The sequence below is a fragment of the Salvelinus fontinalis genome, chromosome 2 (genome assembly GCF_029448725.1).
Source record: "Salvelinus fontinalis isolate EN_2023a chromosome 2, ASM2944872v1, whole genome shotgun sequence".
Lineage (NCBI taxonomy): Eukaryota > Metazoa > Chordata > Actinopteri > Salmoniformes > Salmonidae > Salvelinus > Salvelinus fontinalis.
The window spans coordinates 54,179,109-54,201,741 of NC_074666.1; the positions used below are offsets into that span (position 1 = coordinate 54,179,109).

Sequence of the window (22,633 nt, forward strand, 5' to 3'; positions counted from 1 at the left end):
GAGATTGGCAAATTGTAGGAAAACAAGAAACCCTACCAAAGACCTTCACATAAGGAGTAGGCAAACCTAACTAAAATAGTTCAGAAACTGATGGTGAGGGAGGGATGTCATTTGAATTTGTAGATGCAAATGACTCCATTTGGGATGGGCCTTGAGTAAATGTGTGAATGGGCTGTTTAGTCAATACCTTTGATCACTCGGCTTTGTTTATGTCCTGGCCCTCTAAACGCTCCCCTCACCATTAATCATTAATCCATTCTAATCATCGCTGTGTATTATGAGGCAAGTGGGGGCTTAAGGCGTCAGCATACTTCAGTTCGACTGGCGGCTAGGCGAACCGAATGGGTGTGCTCGCATACTCCCTTAAAAGAGCTACGCTTGAAAAATGAGGGGGGGAAAGCATTTTGAGATGCCGTAACAAGTATATACTTCCTCAAAATAGTCAGAATTAATTTAAGATCACTCAAGAAACCTGTCATTAATTGACATTTTTGCTGAGGAGATCTTAGTCGCACAATTTTCCATCTAAGATGTTTGTTGCAGTATTTCTCAATGAAAAATATTGCTTGAAAACAAGTTGTCTCATTTAATGACAACAAAGACTTTATTGAATGATCCCTACTATTGACCAATCACTGACAAAGGGCCGTATTATTCTGCTCCCAACTTTGGCTTGCCCCAAGAAAAAGATGTGTGCACACGAACAGCCCTCCAAAAACTTGAATACAAAAATGTAAAAAAACAGGTCACAATATATCGTTATAAGATGTGCAAACTATTCCGAACTGTTTCAGACAGGAAGCATGCGGACGCCTTTAGAGAAAATCGGAAGAGCATCAACAACAACTCTATTATGAGTGTCAATGGCACCTGTGCATACATACCGGTAGTCAAATGTGAACAGTAGACTACGCACCACTACCGAGCCAATTTAACAAAATATGTGAAACTAGAATGAGGCCTAGCAATTACTTTGACTCAACCATGCATAAATTGAAACTGAGACTATGCTGTGAACAAGGCACTGTAGCCATATGCCCTACCAGCTGGCTCTGATCTACATTACTAAAGCTGAAGACAATGCTACCAAACAACTGGGTGATTCTCATGAAACAAGTTTTAACCACGGCAGTAGAAATTTAGTTAGAAAGCCATGGTGCATCTGCAACAATCCAGTATCATTTTGTTGCTACATTATGCCAAAGTGTCTTATTTTAAATAATTTAACATTTCCATCCCCATATTCTCATGACCGAAATGCGTCCAGATTATATTCTCGGGTTATTTTATACAATTATACTTCAAATAAAAACTCACTTATTTGAACAAGACAAAATACGTTGCTGTAGTTTGTCCATAAAGCATACAAATCTAGGGCAGATGATGGTTTAGCCCAGTGGGGGACAAACTTTTTCACTCGGCCCCCATTCCACCATTGGAGAACACCCCTCACACCTACCATAAAAGCTGTCAGTGCGGTCAACAAAGTGATTTTCCCGTTTTACATATATTTCCACACTATTTAGTTTAGTTTATTAATTTGCCCATTTTAAAAAACAAGCACACATAAAACTTAAAAGCCATACATGCACATTAATAAAATCATCGAGGATAACACACAATAAAGTCTGGGACTTATTTCCATTGTGGTCTTCTTGAGACAAGATGGCTATACAAGATCGAACACAGTATGGCAGTGAAATAATAAAACAAAAACATAAAAGAAAATTATCTCATCATTCCAGTTACATCATAGGGGTTATTCATATGGGCACAGAGGACATCAAACATATTCTTACTTTATTTTTTAAAGCTGTCCAGAGAGGATGTTGTTTTTATAGGCAGAGGCAACTCATTCCATTCAGAGGCTCCAGTATACAAGAAAGTACCTTTTCCAGCATTACTCATGAAACCTGTATAAGCACACATCAGCAACACCTGATCTGGTGCTATGATAGTGTGCATCCCTAACACGAGGAAAGTAATCACTTAAATATCTGGGCGCAGGACCATACATACTCCTGTAAACCAAACCTAGTCTAATCTGGGACACCCTAGCCTCAACAGGCAGCCAGTTTAGTTCCTGAAAGCAGCTCCTGCCTATGTGAGTACGTGGACTCACCTTCAATACTACCCTGATCAACTTATTCTGGGCTATCTGGAGCTTCCCCTTCATAAGTTTAGATACGCCCCCAAACCAGGAAGTACTAGCATAGTCAAAATGGCATTGAATGAGGGCGGTAGCTAGCACTTTCATAGAGTCCTTATCAAACAGCTTGGAATTTCAAGGCAAAAACTTAGTCCTGGCATTAACCTTCCCTAGCACCTTATTGGCCATGCTCACACCTCCCAAGCTTCCATCAAGGATACATCCCAAGTAGCTAACAGAGGTTTTAGTAGTCAGCACCTCACCCCCTAACTCCACTCTGATTTCAGACAACCAACACAATTTACGTCTGGATCCCAAAATAATTGCTTCAGTTTTCCCTAAGTGCAGAGATAGCTTATTATCTCCAAGCCATTTGCTAATGTTAGTAAGCTCTGTGCTAAGTATGCTCTCCAACATAGTTTTACTTTTGTGAGACACTAGAAGTGTAGAGTCATCCGCATAAAGAAAAAGACGGCAAGTGACAAGCATCTTTTATATCATTAATATACAATAAACACAGCAGAGGCCTAAGCACGCTCCCCTGCGGAACGCCACAACTCATTGGTTTTGCCCGAGACAGTGAACCATTAACCTCTACTACTTGCTCCCTTCCTGATAAATAGGACTTTACCCAGCCTAGAGGGATACTGCTTAACCCCAGTGCCTCCAGTTTGGAGATTATGAGACAGTGGTTAACTGTATCAAAGTCCTTCTGTAGGTCAAGCAGTACCATTCCACAGAGATTTCCCTCATCAATCCCTTTCCCGATGAAGTCAGTCAAGTAAAGTAGACATGAATCAGTGGAGTATGTTTTTCTAAAACCCGACTGAAAATCATACATTAGACCCTGTTTGTTAACATATTCATACATTTGCTCATGTACAATTCTCTCCAGGATCTTTGATGTTACACAGAGGATAGATACAGGCCTATAATTCTCAGGGTCAGACTTTATCCCCTTCTTATACGGAGGTATAACTTTAGCTTGTTTCATGTCCCTGGGAAAGGTGCCGTGTTCAAGAGAGAGATTAACAATATGCGTAATACAAGGGCCAATTTGCTCAGCAGAATCTATTAGAAACTAGCAGGAATATTATCCAGGCCTGTGGCTTTGGAGCATTTAAGCTCTGCCAGCATACTAACTATTTTGGCTGTTGCTACCTTTGCAAAAGAAAAAGAGTTTGGCTGAACCCCCAACTCTACATAATACTTCTTGACTTGGTTGTTTCCATACAAACCAGAACTGGTGGGCAGCTTGCTAACCAGCTTGCTGGCAACAGAAGTAAAAAAAAAAATAGTTTAATTCATTGGCAACCTCTGCTTTTTCATATACCATCTCCCCTTTGATGTTCGGTCCAATAGGGTTTAGTTTGTTTTTGGTAGTACTACTACAGCCTAATTCGTTAAATGATTTCCAAAGCTTTTTAGGGTCATTTTTATTTTCAACAATTTTCTCTATGAAACTATGATGTTGGAATAGTATTGTGAAAATGATTTAAGTGTAAGAGCAGTTTGAACATACCGCCTGAAATGTAGGCCCATTTTCATGGGATGGAGTATTGGCCTTCCATGGTGACATCACCGTGAGGTAAATTAGTTAATAAACCAATAAGAAAGAGCATTCCAAACCTCTCTGCCAATAACAGCTAGTTTTCCCCTCCCCACTTAGACCACTCAGACAGGCCTAGTAATATTCTTGCTTGAGATATTGCCCTTTGCGTCAATATCTTTTCGACCATTTTAATTGAAAACAAATCACTGTATGGTACTTAATTGTTACCGAGAAAGGATTTGATATTGAGAAACAGATGCATTGGACCTTTAAGATTAGTTAAAGTAATGAAAAGTAGCTTATTTCCCAAATATTCTAGCCTATGAAAGTGTTGTCCTAAAGTTGGGGCTTTCAAAAATATCAAGAATTAAAGTCTATAGCATAAGCCTAGGTATAGGCTATTTTCAATCACAGCTTAATGATAGACAAAACAAACAATATTATTTATTTTTATATTACATAAGGCAAAAAGAAAAAGAAAAGGTATCCCGATCTGAAGACGATAGACTGCTTCTATCTAGCCCATCATGTCACTACGGTAAGACAGCCCGTTCCTCATAAAACTGTCACTGCTCCATCACTACGAGCCACATAGACACCAACCTGCTCCATGCTGAAGCTCCTCAGCCAGAAAGGAATATTGGAAAAGATTTGCCTGCAACACTAACACTATGATTCGTCCAGTTACATTCGATTTCGCACTATAGCCTAAGTGCCGTTTTAGCAGAGTTTGTTACTTTTTCCACAAAAATGTTTTACAAAAAAATGGTTTGGTCAATAGCGTCGCCCAATAGCATCGTCAATCAATGTTTTATGGGTACAAAATCACAATAAGACAAAGATTGACATCGCTTAAACCTAATACTAGTTGAAGTTCACATTAAACTATATTATTTATTACGTTAAAACCATGTGGACATGTTTCTCATCACGTAACACTTTCAAGTTCCTGTAACATCTCCAATAATTTTTTTTAACAAAGTTATTCAGCCATGCATGATGCATCATCTAGAGGAGTAATCCTTAGATGACCACAAGTTCATTTAATTTCATCACTTACATGCCGCCTGAATCAGGATATTTTTCGTCAAAATACCCCCTTTACCACACTTGAGCTTCTCATTACTATAATGACTAAAAAGCTCAAATTAGGAAAAACCCAGAGAACCATTAATTTACCAACACGGAGGCATGAATGGGCTTTGTAGATGTGTTCAATTGTTTGCTAACTCATAATGGCAGTCTACAGATTGAGCTAAGGGCCTTATTACCTATTCACACGTCTCATTACCATATTGTTAGGTCCGTTTCAGTAATGATAAGATAATTAAGATAACGTATGGTCAATGGGTGTGCTGCTCTGGTGACTCAAATTATTCACTAGGACCACTGCTTACACCCACTGCATAGATGTTTAAAAAAAAAAGATCTGCTAATTTGATTAAGTAGGGTTTGTCAAGAAATACAGGGTGTACACACCCCATTTCATTTACTTAAATCCACAATCTGGAGTTTGTGTTTTCCACCACTTAAAAATAAGGATAATCCCCATTTTGACATGTTTTAGCACTTACCTATACTGTTTGATATCCCAAGACAGTTTTTGGTCCATATCCTACACATTTAGATACTTTATAGGCATATCATGTTTTGCCATTTGCCCATTGGATCCCATTCAATTTATAAATATATCTTAAATACTTTAGAACCACACATATCCACATCCCAATACTACCTGTAAAGTGAAAAATATATTTTTATAAGAACATCCCTTTTGGGTCGTTCCACCTCAAAAACACAAGAAAGAGGATTCAACACCCACCATCTCAGATTGTTATGAAATTGTTAAAAACACTTAAGATTAGCATTCCTGTAGCATTCATTTTGTTTAAATATAATTTGAGATAATTGAGTGCACCCAAATTGGCCATTTTTATTTAGAGAATTCATATAATATTGAATAAGTATAGTAACTAACATCTGATTTGGACCAGACTTTTTTTTTCTAACAATGAGTTAGACACAAGGAATCCAAAGAAATGGTTAAAAGCCACCCACTGAACCTCCCACGCCAATCCCACCCTAACAATGACTAGGGTGTACCTATTAAGCCCACCAAAGTTTAAACATTTCGAACACATACTGTCCTAATTTTTGTAAGAAAAGTGTATATAAAACTATAGATTAATCTCATGTGAAGTAATGACTTTACCTGTGTTTTAATAAGAAAAAAAGATTTGATCAAATAAAAGTCCAGACTGGACATAATGGGTTCAGGGTGTACCCTTTAAGCCCATGGCGTTCCAAATAAGCCCACCTCTTAAATAAACAATTATAATTTAAATTTCCAATATGTTCAAAATTGACATTTCTTAAAATTATATTACAACAAAGGGGTGTCCAATTATATGCCCAGAGATCAATGTGGATTTAGGCTTTTGTTCTTGCCGACCAGTACACACCTGATTCAACTAAATCATAGACTTCAATCAAGACATGATTAGTTGAATCAGGTGTGTTATTGCTTGGTTAGAACACAACGGCCCTCTGGGGATAAGAAGCCATGCAACAAAGACCATAACACACAAAGATTCAATGAATTATCTGAAATATTATTCACATTTGCTGCACTGCTATTTTTGTTAATTCAACTAGTCTTCCTTTAAGCCTATCTGAAGACAGTTTCAAATCTCTCCCTGCACTGTGTATTAAAAATGTACAGGTGGTGGACCAACAAACAGAATCCCCTGGATGATTGAAAGACAACATGACAATGCCCCCACACAAAAGTGCATGAGTAGTCACCCAATTGTCATCTTCTTGTCCCTCATTGGTTTCCATTTTTATCCACCACTTGTAGGTCTTCCATCCCTGACCTTATTTTTCTCTCTGCATCAACGACTACCTGTCCACTCCAAACGTCTTGGAATACAGAGGTTTCTAACTGTTCCTAATGTTGGTAAAGCCACCATGGCTAGATGCACAATATGCATAACTGTAGTTTGTGTGTTTTAATCAACTTAAAATCTGAAGAACAATAACATTCATGCTCATGTTCATTGAATATTAGGGATCTCAACATACTATCCCCACGTGTTTCAACACAAACCTGGCTTAATAGGAGCCTACTGGGCTTAATTGGAACAGGGATTTAAAGTGAAAAAGAGAATAGAAAAGTCTACTTGTAAAATATTTGGAAACCAATGGTTTAGGGTATGAATATACACTATAGAATACAAGATAGTACGGATCATATTGAACAACATTGCTTTTTGTCATTTACATTCTATAGAGGGAGTGCTTTTGTGACACTGTACCCTTTAAGCCCACCTGAGACATTCAAATTTACAAAAATGGCATGTATAGCAATGCAAGGTTAATTTAACAGTAAAATAAGAATCTATTCAAAAATGTAATCTGTGAACGTCTGAAATCTATTATCTGGTTATAGTTCACCAAGTTATAGTTACTGTGAGACTGACATGCAGGCATAACTGCTAGCATGAAAACTCCATATTTTCAATTGGCAAGAAATAGTAATGAAAGCTCATGAAATATGCTATCATGTGCACATATCAGCACATTCATCTCTTCATTTTAGATTAAATTTGATCACTTACCTGAGAAGGTACAAAAAAATATCTGGAAAAATATCTGGTAGCCTCAACACCAATTTGTTTTTGCAGCTTTGAAAATTGGCCATTAGTGGGCACTTACACAAAATTGTCAAGAACGTAATACAAAATCTGATTAACAGAAAAAGTTTCGTTTATATCTATACTGAACAAAAATAAAATGCAACGCCCCATGTTTCATGAGCTGAAATAAAAAGATCAACAATTTTCCTTGCGCACAAAAACCTTATTTCTCTTACATTTTGTGCACACATTTGTTCACATCCCTGTTAATGAGCATTCCTCCTTTGCCAAGGTAATCCATCCACCTGACAGGTGTGGCATATCAAGAAGCTGATTAAACAGCATGATTGTTATACAGTTGCACCTTGTGCTGGGAACAATAAATGGACACAAAAATGTGCAGTTGTCACACAACACAATGCCACAGATGTCTCAAGTTGAGGGAGCATGCAATGGGCATGCTGACTGCAGGAATGTCCACCAGAGCTGTTGCCTGATAATTGAATGTTCATCTCTACCATAAGCCGCCTCCAACGTCGTTTTAGAGAATTTGGCAGTACGTCCAACCGGCCTCACAACCGCAGACCACGTTTAACCCAGGACCTCCACATCCGGCTTCTTCACATGCGGGATCGTCACACCAGCGACCCGGACAACTGACGAAACTTTGGGTTTGCACAACCAACATTTCTGCACAAACTGTTAGAAACCATCTCAGGGATGCTCATCTGCATGCTCGTCATCCTCACCGGGGTCTTGATACAGTTTGTCATCGTAACCAACTTCAGTCGGCCAAAACTCACCTTTGATGGACTGGCACGCTGGAGAAGTGTGCTCTTCACAGATGAAACCCGAGCAGATAGCAGACAGCGTCTGTGGTGTTGTGTGGGCGAGCGGTTTGCTGATGTGAACTTTGTGAATAGAGTGCCCCATGGTGGCGGTGGGGTTATGGTATGGGCAGGCATAAGCTATGGACAACGAACAATTGCATTTTCCGATGGCAATTTGAAGGCACAGAGATACCGTGACGAGTCCCATTGTGCCAGTCAACTGCCGCCATTACCTCATGTTTCAGCATGATAATGCACGGCTCAATGTCGCAAGGATCTGTACAAAATTCTTGGAAGCTGAAAATGTCCCAGTTCTTCCATGGCCTGCATACTCACCAGACATGTCACCCATTGAGCATGTTTGGGAAGCTCTGGATCGACGTGTACGACATCGTATTCCAGTTCCCACCAATATCCAGCAACTTCGCACCGCTATTGAAGAGGAGTGGGACACAGGCCACAATCAAAGGAGATGTGACGCACTGCATGAGGCAAATAGTGATCACGCCAGATCACAATTTACTTATTTTCTTATATGAACTGTATCTTTGAAATTGTTGCATGTTTCATTTAGATTTTTGTTCGGTGTAGTTTTTCATTTGAATCAAAAGATGGAAGTGGGCTTAAAGGGTTTGCTTACCCTATATAGTATTAGTGTTCTATGTTTGACAATTAGCATGGAGCTGCGACTCAGAGTATTGTTTCTTCATCCTATGTAATGTATTCTCATATAATTTCCCCCCCATCATTTAAGAGAAATTAGTCATTGAAGTTGTTGGATTAATGTCCCATCCTACATTCTGATATTACCAGGTTCTGACCACTAGATGGTGCTGTTCCTGCTATTAGGGGATTATTTTATAAAGAATCCTCCCCACATTGCTAAAAGGATAGTTCACCCAAATTAAATATTGGTTAACAATTGGGGGGTTCTTAAAGTATCATAATAGCAGGAATAGCACCATATAGTGGTCAGAACTTAAAAAAATATCAGGATGGGACAAAAACCCAACAACTACAATTACTAATTTCTCTGAGCTGGGGAGAGAAAAAAAAGTCACAAAATTCACAGAGAACACCTTACATTAGATAAAAAAACAATACTCAAAGCCGCAGCTCCATACTACTTGTCAAACGTAGAGAACTGATACTATATACTCGATATTGGTGTGGGATTGGCGTGGGGTTAGGGTGGCTTTTGACCACTTCTTTGGATTCCTCATGCCTTACTCATTTTTAGAAAAAAGTTTGGACCAAATCGGATGGAAGACTGCACCTAAAAACTATTTTGGTATTTGGTGAAACAAATACCAAAAGATAGTTTTTGGGAGGAATTTTCCAATAAATCCACTTTTGACTTAAATGCACTCACATAATTACAGTACTTATAGTAAAATAAGGGGTATTTTGGGATTAACAAACGACAGTTTGATGCATTTGGTTAGTGAATCTCTAATAGAGCTTAGTACAGTTTTTTAACAGTTCCTAATCTTAGTGATCCATGAGGAATTATGGCAAGTGATCCAAGATACATTTTTTGGTCTAGCGCCAGTTTCGTGAGAATCACCCAACTATGAAATATAAAACACCATACCTGTCCAATTGTGTTATATCTTGAAAGGGTCACTTTTACTCACATTTTAGCACTGGTACAAAGATAAACTGTACTCCCAAACAAATTTGGAGAAAAGAATGGTTGTGGGCAAGGCTACCAGTCAAGCAATGCGTTTTCATACCAACCTTAGTACCTAACTGTGCAAATAGAGATCGCCAGCTTGTAGTCCTAAAAAACGGAAATTAGTTACCTCAAGTTCATTCAGCCATTCCTATGGAGGAAATGGGGTTTTGGGATAAGCACCAAAAATAAAGTCTGAGGCTAACACAGGCTCAGGCTTAGGAGATCTTATACGTTTTCTGCTATAACAGTCAGTTAACATAACCTTTATGAACTATGAAGCCTTTATGTGCTTGTTTTGATTACATAAATGCTTCAAAGTTTTAAAAATTACTTGAGCTGATGGAGATCATCTCAGAACAAAACATATAAGATCTCCTAAGCCTGTCTTTACCACGGAGATTCTTTTCTGTGTTTATCCCAAAAAACATGAATTTCCCCAAAGGCTTTGGCCGACGAGCCATGGCGGAGTTAGTGCTTACAAAAATCCACCATTACTATTGCTTTCTATTACTAAAGAGTGCAAAGTCTGAGTCTAGGGAGTTGAAATGTTAACTGGGGGGAGGCATACTGAACTGGTAATTAAGGCTTCCTGACCTCACTTCTATATGACAAACAGATAGACTAAGAAAAGACTAAGAAAAAAACTCAAGAGGTAGATATAAGTGTCTGAACACCATGAAAGTAGGACCTTGCTTCTTTGAGAAAAATACATTTCCACACTTCCATCATAACCCCATCACGATTTGTCAATGAAGTTTGGTGACTGTTTGGTCTGACTAGTACAACAGTTAGGCTAACGCTATTCACAGGAAACGTAGCCAGAACACCAACAAGAGAAACCAAGTAGTTGTGTTGCTTACCCTGACAGAGAGGCCATGGCCCAAAGCACTTAAACATTGGAAAGGGGATTCAGTGAAACTCCATGGGATTCAGAAGTGTTGTCATACTCAGCCGGCCTGCTCTCTGGTAGTACTCCTTTAATGATGACAGGCGTTGTCAAAACTGGGTTTCCTGATCTACAGCATCGACATTACAGTATTTCCTTGGAGTAGAGATACATTTGACTCAGGGAGGGGAGGTTACTGTTCGTTCACGGGAGATACCACCCTGCCGAACAGCGGGTGTGCTAAAGGCAGGGGACAATAGGTGAAGTTGAGAGGAGGCTCTTTGTGTGTGTGATGGGGGGTTGCACGCATGAGTGCACAATGTGTCATACACTCTTGGAGGTGTTTGAGATATTATAATTGGAACAAACCCGTTGTACTGCCGCAAGGCAAAATAGTACTGACGGGAGCTTAAGGATCTTTGGAACAGTGGTAATTAGGACATCATTTTCAAAGTGAACAAGATACATTAAATTCTATCACTGTGCTAGGGCAAGTTCCCTTTACATCACAAAGCCTTCTCTAAACAAATGAATCTAAACAAGATCAGTACAGTGAAAAGATAATAAAAGGAATATGAATAGGCAGGAGAAAAACAGGCCTGGGCCTAAAATAGTGGAACAATAAACTTGATGTCTCACACTTTAGAGAAGAAAAATAAGGAAAGTGTCTACAATAAAGAGAATAGCAACCTCTTCCGGAAAATGGAATAGTCCACCTAGTTCCATAAAAGGAGATGTTATTTTATGCCACTGAGCCTCTCCTCCTTGTGATGTCATGAGCCACTCTGAGGACGCCAGAGCCAACCAGAGCCTGTCTCCCCATCAACAACCTCCCTCCCCCACTATGCCCTGGAGCACTGGGTAAACTAGCAGCAATTTCTTTAAAGGGACAGCGCCTGTTTTCTACTTGAGATGGAAACAGGGGAAGCCCTACTCAAGTCACTAAAGGCATTTCCCAAACAGATATTTTTCATCAGCAATATGATGACATAGCCTATTGCCCAGAAGTGTTATAGCCCAACTACTTGAATGGTAGCGTCAGAAACCAAAACCTAACTAAATAGCTGAATTGAACACCACTGAATGAGTAGTCTACCATACAAGATTCAAATAATTGTCAATAGAGCAGTAAGCTAATTGAATGCAGTGAGAGTTTAGGCCTATAGCCTACAACTAGTCCACTTTAGCCTGATCCCAGATCTGTTTGTGCTCTTGCCAACTCCATTGCTCATCGTCAAGTCAAGGCCACATAAAAATAAAATTCCTGGAACTGCATTTTGTTAGTGACGTTAGTGATGACAACAGCTGTGAACAGCAGGATGTGTGCCGCTCTCCATATGGAAACACTAGCCCTAAATGGACATTTATGACATGAGCAAATCCATTAAGACAGCTTGGGAAATATTATTTCAGATGCTTTAAATATATGAAAATGAAGGTGGACCATCAGGAGTTTGGGGAGTCAATTGGCCTTTACATTCAATTATTAAAATTAGGCCTAGTCTATATCAAATAACAGTTAGGGGAACAAAAGCTAGCTAACTTTTTAACCCTTCAAATAACCCCTTGCCTATGTGTCACATGGTCAAGCTCCTTCTCACTAACATAATGATAAAGGCTAGCCTAGTTCAGTCAAATATGTATAATGCAGTCTCAATTTAGCTGTAACTTCCTAGCATTAAATCATAATAGTAATTTGTTTTAGTATTAGGCCTAAGGCAAGGATAAGTTGGGCTAATGTACCCATTTTCTCTTTTAAAATAGGTTTTGAAAAAATTACAGGCTTAACACCAAACATGTTATTGGATGAACAAACTAGGCAGGAGTCTTTACATAACCTGTGTTTTATTGTTTAGTGAAATGACAAGAACCAACATCTCAAACAAGCCTTATTGAGCCAGAGACAACATGGAAATTCCTGTATTATTCAGTAGGCGGTTTCCCTGTCCCATCAGACAGACTACTTACTCACCAACCAGTTGAAGAGGCTATATTTGGAACACTTGCATATCTATTGGACTTGAACTACAAATAGAAACCTAAATAAGGCTCACCAAGCCTAGTACTGTACGTCTATGGTATTTAGACAACATTAAAACAGACACTTTCACTCCTCTGTCAGCCTATAAACATCAAATTTATTGTTTTGCCAAATAAAAACAATTGGACAGTGTCACATTAGAACTAAGTTGTAGGCCTACTAACGAGCTACCGTCCTGTAGGTTCACCAGAAGAGGACTGGCCACCCCTCATAGCCTGGTTCCTCTCTAGGTTTCTTCCTAGGTTCTGGCCTTTCTAGGGAGTTTTTCCTAGCCACCGTGCTTCTACACCTGCATTGCTTGCTGTTTGGGGGTTTAGGCTGGGTTTCTGTACAGCACTTTGAGATATCAGCTGATGTAAGAAGGGCTATATAAATACATTTGATACAGTATAAAACCTATTGACCAGGCTAGATTGTGTTAGCGAAATCTTACAGAGATCTAGTCTGACTAAAAATAAACCGTGTGCACAGCAGTGCGTCCAGGTGATGGTTTTGAAAGGAACAACTAGTTTTCAAAAACAAGTGTTTAACTACTAGTCTAGTCGGACTGCTTTAGAGACGGGGGTTTCATGAATCCTTGTTTGCAATAGCTTATTTCCAATCTGAAACCCACCATTTACAGCATTTTTTTTTTTTAAAGGCTAAATTTATGGTAGATTAGTTTTTGCCATCTTGGATGAATAAATTGTCCACCGCATTGTCTTGCAAGACGCAAATACCCACATTTAAGCTACATTCATTGCTTGAACATTTGTAAAAACAAAAACTGTACTAAGATTGCATAATCCTTGCATCACCACCAGATGAAACAATAGCCTAAATATTTCTGTCATAACTCGGCTGTAAAACCACATTCTTGAGCAGTTGGCCTTGAGCAGTTGGCCTTGGAGGAAACAGTTAGGCTAGCTGAAGCCATAGAGCAACCTAAACAGGAAGTTGGGAAGACTTCACACAGAAGCATATGTCTGTACTGTAGCACTTATTATGCTTGCCAGCAGAGGCCATGCCTCAGAGAAATTGGTAATTATGTAGCAACTACCAAGACTTGAGCTGCCCCTTCCTCACTGTAGAACCTAAAATGGAGTCCTAGACCCAGCAAGTCAACTGTGGATGGAGAAAGATACAGCTATTTAGCTCTGATTTGTATATATATATATATATATTTTTTTTAAGTGGGACATAAGGGAAGACAATGGTGTTCACGCTGAAGAAATTCTAACATGCTTATTTGTTACAGTAGTGCTCATGTAAAGGGCACCAACTTAACGCTATCAAACAATACTACTAGGGCTACCTATACCGAATAAAAAAATAAATAAATGTAAAGTGTTGTTCCAATGTTCCATGAGCTGAAATAAAAGATGCCAGAATTTTTCCATATGCACAAAAATATTATTTTGCTCATAAATGTGTTTACATCCCTGTTAGTGAGCATTTCTTCTTTGCCAAGATAATCTACCCACCTGACAGGTGTGGTATATCAAGAAGCTGAATAAACAGGATGGTCATTACACAGGTGCACCTTGTGCTGGGGACAATAAAATACCACTCTAAAATGTGCAGTTGTGTCACACAACACAGTGCCATAGATGCCTCAAGTTGACAGAGAATGCAACTGGTATGCTGACTTCGGGACTGTCCAACAGAGCTGAAGCCAGAGAATTAAATGTTCTGCTGAGTATTTATATCTGTAATAAAGCCCTTTTGTGGGTAAAAACCTCATTCTGATTGTCTGGGCCTGGTTCCCAAGTGGATGGGCCCCTGCCCAGTCATGTGAAACCCATAGATTAGGGCCTCATTTATTTATTTCAAATTGGCTGATTTCCTTCTATGAAATGTAACTCAGTAAAATCTGACATTTTGCAGTAAATTTTTGTTCAGTATAAATAAATAAACACTTGACTACTATGGGATGCATGCCGTCATACATTGGTCTGGTTTGATATAAAATGAGAAAAATGAGAAAAATACCCTCAAAGACAATTAGTGTGTATCAACACCCAGAGGCTAATTAAGGCAGAGGGTTCTGAACCTGGGCAATTTCAGATTTTAGTTTTCCTTCTGGCTGTGGTTCTTCTTTTACAGGCCAAAATAAGTAGGCTAATGATGAGTGCTAGGTTTCCTGTGCCTAGGTTACAACGACCGAGTCAAAGCATTGGCGTCACTAGATGTTGCAAACCAAGGGTTTCAAACTTTTCTTGCCCAGAGAACCCTGCCCAGGCAAACCGGTGACTCCGGGACCCACATCATATTTTAGTAACAAAGGTGAATGGTAATGGCAAATAAGTAATCAACATTTTAAAACGAATAGATTTGGTAGACAGTTTCATTAGTTTGACCACCCCACAGTTCTTTGGAAGAGGAAGTGTAAATTCTAACAGTCTAGTAGCTAGAAAGGCATCTTGGTGGTATAATTTAAGCTAATTTCCAGAAATGTCAGAGTTTAGCATGGAGCTGAGATAATTGAGGGTTTCAAAATGTCCTGCAATTCTATGTACCTTTCCATGGCTAATACTGTATTCCTCTGCTCAAACATAAAAATGGGCATGTGTCCTGAACGCCCGGTTTTCGGAATTTTCTATTCTCCCGGAATGACTAGCTTTTATTTGATTGTTAGTTCTCAAAAATTGTATTATTCAAAAATATATATAGTTCAATATCCTTTCTGCTTGCTTTTCATCTGGTTTTGGTCGTTTGAATTTACAAATTGTTCTTCCATGCTGTGTTATGTGTTGCTGCCATGCTATTGTTGTCTTAGGTCTCTCGTTGTGATGTGTGTTTTGTCCTATATTTTTAATCCCAGCCCCGCAGGAGGCCTTTTGGTAGGCCGTCATTGTAAATAAGAATTTGTTCTTAACTGACTTGCCTAGTTAAATAAGGGTTAATTAAAATAAAATAAGACAGATGGCCCACCTAAGAATTTATTACAGATTTTTTTTAAATCTCCAATGACTAATTTCCTCCATATTAAAAGGGATAGTTAGTGTGACAATAAAACCCTTTATCTAATTCCCCAGTCGGATGAACAGGAACAGCTAGCATGCTAACTGTTCCCGAAGACTTCCAGTCATTGTGCTAACGCTAGTTAGCATTCGCTCGTGAAACTACCAACAACTTCCGTCAAACTGGACACTGCAACACAAAAATGGTATCCACAAAGGTATAGAATAATTATTAAAATACATTTTTCACCCCCCCCCCCCAAAAAAATAATATATATATATATATAATTCAGGGACCTCCATGGACCCATAGGGGGCCGCGGACCCAGTTTGAAACCCCCTGTTGTAAACAGTCCCCCCAAGAAATGTAAGACGCTAGCTAGCTTGCTACAGTACCCATGTATTTCGGATACATTGCTGTCAAACTTGTTTTTTTGTAAAAAATCACATGTTCTACGACTTCCAAATAAGCACCTATGATAGTGCTCAGTATGACCAGAGATTTTGGCTGATGTATGAGACTACTCATGATACAGGTAGCCAGCTAGTTAGCCACCCAAGCTTCCATGCTAACTGACCTATCAGCTAACTTTTCCACTAAGCCAAGGTCGGCAAACGACTTAATTTTGTCAACTAACGTTAATTTAATAACAAATTGTCGACGATACAGAAACTTTCAATGTGGTGTCACCATGGATAGCTAGCTAGTTAGCTAGCATTGCCTAACGTACAATGTTAACTAGTTATTCCGTTGCCAACTAGTCTAACTACCACTTGCTCGATATTACTGACCATCTCTATCTTTAATATACACACGATAAATAGCTAAATTACAATGCACAGGAATTGTTACCATAACCACTAACTAGTAGCTACATAACAATAAAGATGTTAGTTAACATTTTGTTTAATCCACTTACCTCTTCTCTTCTTTTTAGGCCCAAACCATTCTAGCTATTGGAAAGCCCTTTCTCTTTGTCTTTTCCACTTTCCAGTTTAAAAAAAAAAATGGACCCGACAAAAATGTTACAATAATAGTTAAAATACTTCAAACATGAAAAGACTACATCCTCTCTATCAAGTATAGCTGTGACAGCAGAAAATTATTCGTCATTATTTTCTCTATCCATTTTTACAACAAAGCTAGCAAGGTGGCTAGCTAGGCAGAGATGAGTGGATGCATGCAAGAAAGCAGCTGTGATGACTTCGGTTCCCTAAACTTGATCACGTGATCACGGCGTATTCTTAAGGTTCCGATCATGAATCCAACAGTATCTTGGAAAGTAATATTTTGTTGTGTATTTAAATACAGTAATTAGACATTTTGCAATACAAATGTTAAAAGGAAGTTATTCTGAATGCATTCAAGGAATTTCATAATTTCACCCAGGTCATAAACGTCATTATGTTGAAGCATGTTTTTCTGACCTTTTGGCCCCCACTGCTGATAAATTGACTTGGGACTCTAGTTCTATTCCTATTCATATAATCCTCTCCAATAGGCAAAATCCAGATAGATTACCTTTGGAAAACTGGGCCCGGGATGGCACGATCAGGACTCAAACACAGGACACAGATTAAGTAGTTTTGCCCAGGTCCCTGCGACCGACACCTTATAGCACTGTAGCCATTTTATTGAGGTCCGACCCCCTTGAAAAAAGGTTGCAAGGTATTGCGCTAAGGCTGCAATATACAGTGCAGTCGGAAAGTATTCAGGCCCCTTGACTTTCTCCACATTGTTATGTTACATCCTTATTATCAATCTACACACAATACCCCATAATGACAAATAAAATGTAAAAAAAAAAAAAAAAAAACTGGTTTTTAGAAATATATATAAAACATTTACCTAGGTATTCAGATCCTTTACTCAGTACTTTGTTGAATACCCTTTGACAGCGATTACAGCCTCGAGTCTTCTTGAGTACGATGCTACAAGCTTGGCACACCTGTATTTGGGGAGTTTCTCCCTGTTTTCTACAGATCCTCTCAAGCTCTGTCAGGTTGTATGGGGAGCATCTCTCCAGAGATGTTCTATCTGGTTCAAGTCCAGGCTCTGGCTGGGCCACTCAAGGACATTCAAGGACTTTCCCCAAAGCCACTCCTAAGTTGTTTTGGCTGTGTGCTTAGGGTCGTTGTCCTGTTGTAAGGTCAACCTTCACCCCAGTCTGAGGTCCTGAGCAGGTTTTCATCAAGGATTTCTCTGTACATTGCTCCATTCATCTTTCCCTTGATCCTGACTAGTCTCCCAGTCCCTGCCGCTGAAAAATATTCTCACAGCATGATGCTGCCACCACCGTGCTTCACCATAAGGATGGTGCCAGGTTTCCTCCAGACGTGATGCTTTGCATTCAGGCCAAAGAGTTCAATCTTGTTTCGCATGGTCTGAGTCCTTTAGGTGCCTTTTGGAAAACTCCAAGCGGGCAGTCATGTGCTTTTTACTGTGGAGTGGCTTCCGTCTGGCCATTCTACCAAAAAGGCCTGATTGGCGGTGTTGCAGAGATGGTTGTCCTTCTGGAAGGTTCTCCCATCGCCACAGCGGATCTCTGTCAGAGTGACCATCGGGTTCTTGGTCACCTCCCTGACCAAGGACCTTGTCCCCCAATTGCTCAGTTTGGCCAGGCGGACAACTCTAAGCAGTCTTGGTGGTTTCAAAACGTTTCCATTTAAGAATAAATGAGGTACTGTTTTCATTGGGACCATTAATTCTGCAGAATTGTTTTGGCACCCTTCCCCAGATCTATGCCTCGACACGATCCTGTCTCGGAGCTCTACGGACAAGTCTAGGACCGAAAAGCTCCATAACAGCTTCTAGTTTATTTGGTAAATATTTCCTTAACTCTTCTTGAACTGCACTGTTGGTTAAGGGCTTGTAAGTAAGCATTTCACGTTAAGGTCTACACTTGTTGTATTCGGCGTATGTGTCAAATAAAGTTTGATTTGAATTGCTTCAACCCCATGGCTTGGAATTTGCTCTGACATGCACTGTCAACTGTGGGACCTTATATAGACAGGTGTGTGCCTTTCCAAATCATGTCCAATCAATTGAGTTTACCACAGGTGGACTCCAATCAAGTTGTAGAAACAGCTCAAGGATGATCAATGGAAACAGGATGCACCTGAGCTCAATTTTGTAATTCTGGGTTATTGTGTGTAGATTGATGAGGAAAAACAATTATTTTATCAATTTTAGAATAAGGCTGTAACGTAACAAAATGTGGAGAAAGTAAAAGGGTCTGAATACTTTCCGAATGCACTGTATTGTAGCGAATTTGGGGGGGGGGGGGGGGGGTGTAGCTTCAACTGGGACTTGAACTCAGGCCCATCGACTATCAACCCAACACCTTAGCCGTTACGCCAAGAGATCCATTTTCTACCCTATACACTACATGGCCCTTCCATCGGGAAGCACACCCCTAAAACACTTCTCTATCTCAAGCACCACACCCAGGCACACCTTCGAAGGCCTCACAGTAGTTCCACCCCACTTAACACCAATGCATACAATTTGCTACACTTTCAAGGTACTGCAGCGCTATAATGGTTGACTTTGTTCCATCTGGACAGAAAGAAAATAAGAAAAACACCAACAGGTAAATACACTTGCAACTGACTTTTTATTCTTAAATTATTCAATGCTGTGACACTAGGTTAAAAAAAAAAAGTTTAAAGCATGACCAACTTACGGGTGGGCAGGCGGATACATTGGCATGATCACACTTGGGCTGTGCCTAACAAAACAGAGACCATACAAATGTCCTTAAAATGGCAGTTTATCAACAGTCAATAACAACTTATATCAAAAGAATGACCAAATCAATAACACGCGTCACAATACAACCAAAGCCAAGCTATAATGGGCTGGTAATGTTTCTGGAATCGTACTGGAAAGAATATGAAAAAAAATAAAATGGGTAAATGTGACCGCAGCAGCGCGCCCCCCAAAAAAAAATATTTGTTACATATCTTTCAGTAGCAAAAGTTATAACAGTAGACACATAGTTGTACATGTATGGAATCACTCAAAAACGTTAGTAGAAAGTGAGGAACTACAGCATGTAAAAAGCACATACATTTCTCAATTTTAATCTAGATTAATTTCCTAACTTGTTATGAGACCAAGTTGAGATATGACCACACCTTTCCACTGACTTTACAGGGGGGTTAATGTAGGGGAGAGAACACATTCTGACAAATGCTAAATACAAAATGCCCCACTGCTTGTTGATTACAATTTACACCATATCGTTTTTAAGACAGCTCCTTAACAGCTACAGGGTCAGAGTTTAGCTCAGGTTAATGTCATGGTGGAACACAATACAGCTCAGTCTTCTTCATTTCTTCTTCTTTTTCTTCTTGGGAGGACCTTGATCCGAGTCACTGCCTTTAGATGAATCGGAACCCGAGCTGCTTGAGCTGCTAGAGGAAGAGGAGCTAGAACTGTCATCACTGTCGTCCGACGAAGAGCTTGAGGAGTCACTACTGTCAGACGATGAGTCACTGGAAGAGCTGTCAGAATCACTGCTGCTACTACCACTTGAATCCTTTGACCTGAAAGCAAGTAGCACAACATACAAAACCATTGCATAAGCAGAATAGTGAGTACATTGCAGAAGGCATAGCACAGGCAATGTCAGGCACAGCCTAGATCTCTATTGCATATAATAATAAAAAGTACTTTGCGCTACCCATTTAAGTTATATCAGCAAACATCAATGTTAGAGCCATTTTATGGGGTTAGAGCTGAAAAGTAACCTGTGACAGTTACCGTTTCTTCTTAATTTTTCTCTCACTGGAGTCCTCCTTTCCTGGTCTGAATACAGATGAAAATAGTAACATGTCATGGCTGAGAAAATTCCAAAGATTATTCAAAACCAACCAGGGGAAATAAAAGTGAAAAGGAACTGGGCAACACATTAATATCACTTTACAGAGGATATGGCCTCCCATTGACGAGTTCTACTGTAACACCTCTTGATGGCAGTGCTAGACAATTATGAGGTTGGATTACAGTGCTAGCCTCAAATTCCAAACCGATTACCACTGTAACCATGCAGCGAACCATTCCTGTATGCTTGCGAGAACAGGGTGGCCCGCGAGGCTATTACAGTACCCCCCCCCCCCCAGCAACAACAACAACAACAACATCATCCTCCTCCTCCACACCTCCCTCTATTGGACACAACCCAGGTGACTTTCCAGTGTTTAAAACATCTTCAGAACAAAAAAAAAGTGATCCACTGTCAAGCTGACTTGGCTATACAGCACTCATCCAAAACAAATAAATACTTTATGGTTGACTTACCCTGTGGTATTGACCTGTTTATTTTCATTTTCTTTCAGTTTCTTTTTCATTTCTGTTGTCCTTGATGGCCTGTGAAGGTATTTTCGTTTACCAATGCACTCATATGTCCAGTGTCCAAACTCCAAACATTTCTGACACCGAACATGTTGTTTATTTGCCTCCCTGTATGAAAATCAAATTTCGTACAGTTTAGCAGATGTTGTACCAGGTGCAGCGAATTGCTTTTTTACTCACTCCTAACAATGCAGTAAAATGTCAAACAGTACACAATAATCAAACAATTTAAATAAGAAAACAAGAAATGTCAGAACGAATAAAAAAAAAATGTAATTTAAAAAATAGCACTGTAACAGTAATCTAAATTCAATCTATACGTTTTACACCGGTTGAATGTACACAAGATATACTAAGAATATGTACAACAGTAGATATGTTAGTAGGCTATGTCAAGAATCCAGTATATAAATATGTGGTGCGCATAAACAGTGTCACTAAAACGCAATGCACAGTAGTAGAAATATTAGAAAGAGCTATGTTGAGAATACAAGATTTAAATACACAGTACAGAACCCCATGGCAAAATGGATAGAATTGCAGGAAATGTTAGTGCCGCTGAATTTATTTAAAATATTGATGGGAGACTCTTACGGAGTGTAAATGTTTTTTTTTTTTAGGCTGGATCATGTTGTTCGATTTAATTCTGTAAATGTATTGATTGTTGCTGCCTTCTTGGGCAGGTCTCCCTAGAAAAAGAGACTCTGGGTCTCAATGGGCTTTTCCTGGTTAAAAGGTTAAATAAATAAATTGAACGGGGGAAAAGACATTGACATAAGTAGAAGTTATCAATGCTGGATAATGCCAGCTGTTTCTTGGGCAAATGGTTATATTGGGGTAAGTGCACATGATACTTTTTCGGAATAGAGTAACCTCCCTGACTGGATCTGAGTGTCTACGGCCTCTTAAGAAATATTGAGACCAATGTGGTACTAGTCGTTACTGACTCAAGCACTATGCCTGTTCCTCAGACACGGTGTTGCACTTCAGTCGTAACGTTAAGTTAGCTAGCTACCTTATGTAGGGGCTATAAAACATGCAGACAGGAGGAAATACACGCTTGTTAGACAAATAAATGTATACTATATGAAATGTAACTATTTTGTTAACTTGGTACATCATTATTGCCTACATAATCTCAAACAAATGAAACATTTTGTAGCCAAGTAACGTTAGCTAGATAGCGTTAAGTAAGGTCAGTATTGTTAGCTAGCTATTCGGAACTCAGTCTTAACATGGTGGTCACTAAATACGCTGAATCAAGTAAGTATACCAAAAGACCTACGCATGTTAGCAATAACCAAACTTACGCTTGCCGACGAGCAATAACTCTGTGCATGGGCGTCGCCATATTGCAAATTATCCAAAGATAACTAACCCAAGATAGACCACAGCGTGTCGTTTCCAATGGGAGCAAATGAATCATAGTGGGCAGAACAAGCAAGTTTGAAGGGCAGAGGCAAGCACGAGCTAGCGAGATCCTATTGGCCCGCTCTAGCATGTATTTGCATATTTCCAGTAGCGAACGCCTATTCTGTGAAGTGCGCGTGTGCAATAA

General features: G+C 39.4%; 2 protein-coding genes across 6 annotated transcripts in view; both read right to left on the reverse strand.

Moving 5' to 3' along the window:
- The window catches only part of LOC129821187 (AF4/FMR2 family member 4-like), a 38,346-nt gene extending 21,421 nt beyond the window's left edge, over positions 1 to 16,925 (reverse strand). For 2 of the 5 annotated variants that reach the window (XM_055878560.1, XM_055878568.1), the window contains exon 1: positions 16,637 to 16,925. Coding sequence is in view for 1 of the 5 variants with exons in the window: in XM_055878551.1 (XP_055734526.1) it covers positions 10,708 to 10,724 (17 nt within the window). In the remaining 4 variants the exon portion in view is untranslated. Of the gene's footprint in view, positions 1 to 10,707; positions 11,087 to 16,636 lie in introns of those variants that run through there. The other 3 variants (XM_055878576.1, XM_055878551.1, XM_055878583.1) reach the window with 3 other exon arrangements.
- Positions 16,926 to 19,314: 2,389 nt separating this feature from the next.
- LOC129821211 (zinc finger CCHC domain-containing protein 10-like) lies at positions 19,315 to 22,591 on the reverse strand. The gene is made up of 4 exons (XM_055878596.1): positions 22,386 to 22,591; positions 21,022 to 21,183; positions 20,485 to 20,529; positions 19,315 to 20,267 (listed from the first exon to the last, which is right to left on the reverse strand). Exons 1-4 carry the CDS (start codon positions 22,574 to 22,576, stop codon positions 20,051 to 20,053), a joined length of 615 nt encoding a protein of 204 aa, XP_055734571.1. The 5' UTR covers positions 22,577 to 22,591; the 3' UTR covers positions 19,315 to 20,050.
- Between the last annotated feature and the right edge of the window lie 42 nt (positions 22,592 to 22,633).